Source organism: Homarus americanus, unplaced genomic scaffold (assembly GCF_018991925.1).
Source record: "Homarus americanus isolate GMGI-L3 unplaced genomic scaffold, GMGI_Hamer_2.0 scaffold46197, whole genome shotgun sequence".
NCBI lineage: Eukaryota > Metazoa > Arthropoda > Malacostraca > Decapoda > Nephropidae > Homarus > Homarus americanus.
In genome coordinates, this window is record NW_024723050.1 from 4,357,155 (window position 1) to 4,358,758 (window position 1,604).

Sequence of the window (1,604 nt, forward strand, 5' to 3'; positions counted from 1 at the left end):
GTCTTCATCACTGATACAGTCTATGTCGGCAAGGAAAGGATTATGAATCCATGTTTCAACTTTAAGGTCACCTGAGCAGAAGTAACCTTTGAAAGAGTTCTGCAGAGTATCCAGATGTCTGCAGAATTCTGCCTGCAGAGAAATTGACAGGGCCTTGTCACTCTCGATTCCATCCTGCAGAAGCACTTCCTCTAACATTGGAAAGTTTGCATAGTTGTCTGCCTTCAACCTCCTCTTCCACAGTGGCAGCTTGGCCAGAAAAGCTTGCAGTCTTTCAGCAGCATCCATAATGGTGACTCCAGGGCCTTGAATCACAAGATTCACCTCATTCATATGGCCAAAAATATCCGCCAAGTAGGTCAAGCCATGAATGAACTCCTCACTGTCAAACTGTTCTGAGAGTGGGCTTTCTTTTTCTCTCAAAAAAAAGTGAAACTTCTGCTCGAAGTTCAATCAAGCGCTTCAAGATTTGTCCTCTGGAAAGCCAGCGAACTTCTGTGTGGTAGAGAAGAACTTCATATTCTGCTCCCATTTCTTGACAAAACCTCTTGAAAACGTATTGGTTCACAGCTCTAGCTCTGATGAAGTTGACGACTTTCACGCCAGTAGACAAGACTTCTTTCAGATTTGCTGGCAGAGTCTTTGACGCCAATGCATGCCGATGTAGAAAACAATGGGTCACGATGACCTGAGGAGCTTCTTTCTTCACCAAAGCAGCAAAACCAGATGTGTTGCCAAGCATCGCAGGTGCTCCGTCTATGCACAGAGTACAAAGATTTTTCTTCCAGTCGAAGTTTTGCTTGGCAAAGAAACTATTCACCATTTCTAAGATGTCGATGGCCTTTGTAGTTTCCAAAAGGGGCTCACAAAATAGGAATTCTTCTTTGATGGCATCAGCATGCATATGACGGACAAAAACCAGGAGCTGGCTGCACTGAGAGATGTCAGTAGTTTCATCCAGTTGCATGCTGAACGGAAAAAATATAGTGAATATAAATGTTAAATTTTTATCTGACCTTCAAGGACCCCTTGAAGCCCATCCATGGACCCCAGGTTAAGAACCCCTGCTTTAAAGGGAGTTTATTGGTGGTCAGGTAGCTCTTCACAGAAGGGCAAAACACCTCAACAGCCCATTCATTAAAGAGCTGTCTTGTTACCCAGACCTTACGGTTGGACTTCCAATAAACTCTTACCACTTTCTGTTGCTTGAACACCCTGGGATTCTCAGAGTGGTAGACAAGCATAGGCTTCAGTCGGAAATCCCCTGAAGCATTGGCACCAAGCAATAGAGTGAGACGGTCTTTCATTGGTTTATGCCCAGGTAAAGAGGCTTCATCTCTGGTGATGAATGTTCTTTTGGGCATCTTCTTCCAGAACAGCCCAGTTTCGTCCACATTGAACACTTGCTGTGGAAGATAATATTCTGTATCCATCAGTTCTTTAAATTCCACTAAAAACTTTGCTGCCCCTTCCTTATCAGCACTGGCAGCCTCACCATGCCTAACTACACTAAATATGTCACTTCTTTTCTTAAATTTTTCGAACCAGCCTTTGCTGGCCCTAAAATCTTCAAAGTCTGTGCCTGAAGAACCAGGTTGATCTAC

At 43.9% G+C, this 1,604-nt stretch overlaps 1 protein-coding gene across 1 annotated transcript; it reads right to left on the minus strand.

Moving 5' to 3' along the window:
* Nucleotides 1-385: 385 nt before the first annotated feature.
* Nucleotides 386-967, minus strand: LOC121863336 (protein ZBED8-like). Its single transcript, XM_042361961.1, has one exon. It carries the CDS (start codon nucleotides 965-967, stop codon nucleotides 386-388), a length of 582 nt encoding a protein of 193 aa, XP_042217895.1.
* Between the last annotated feature and the right edge of the window lie 637 nt (nucleotides 968-1,604).

Coding starts and splice junctions, on each gene's coding strand:
- LOC121863336 (XM_042361961.1), bottom strand. CDS start 967: ATGCAACTGGATGAAACTACTGACATCTCTCAGTGCAGCCAGCTCCTG.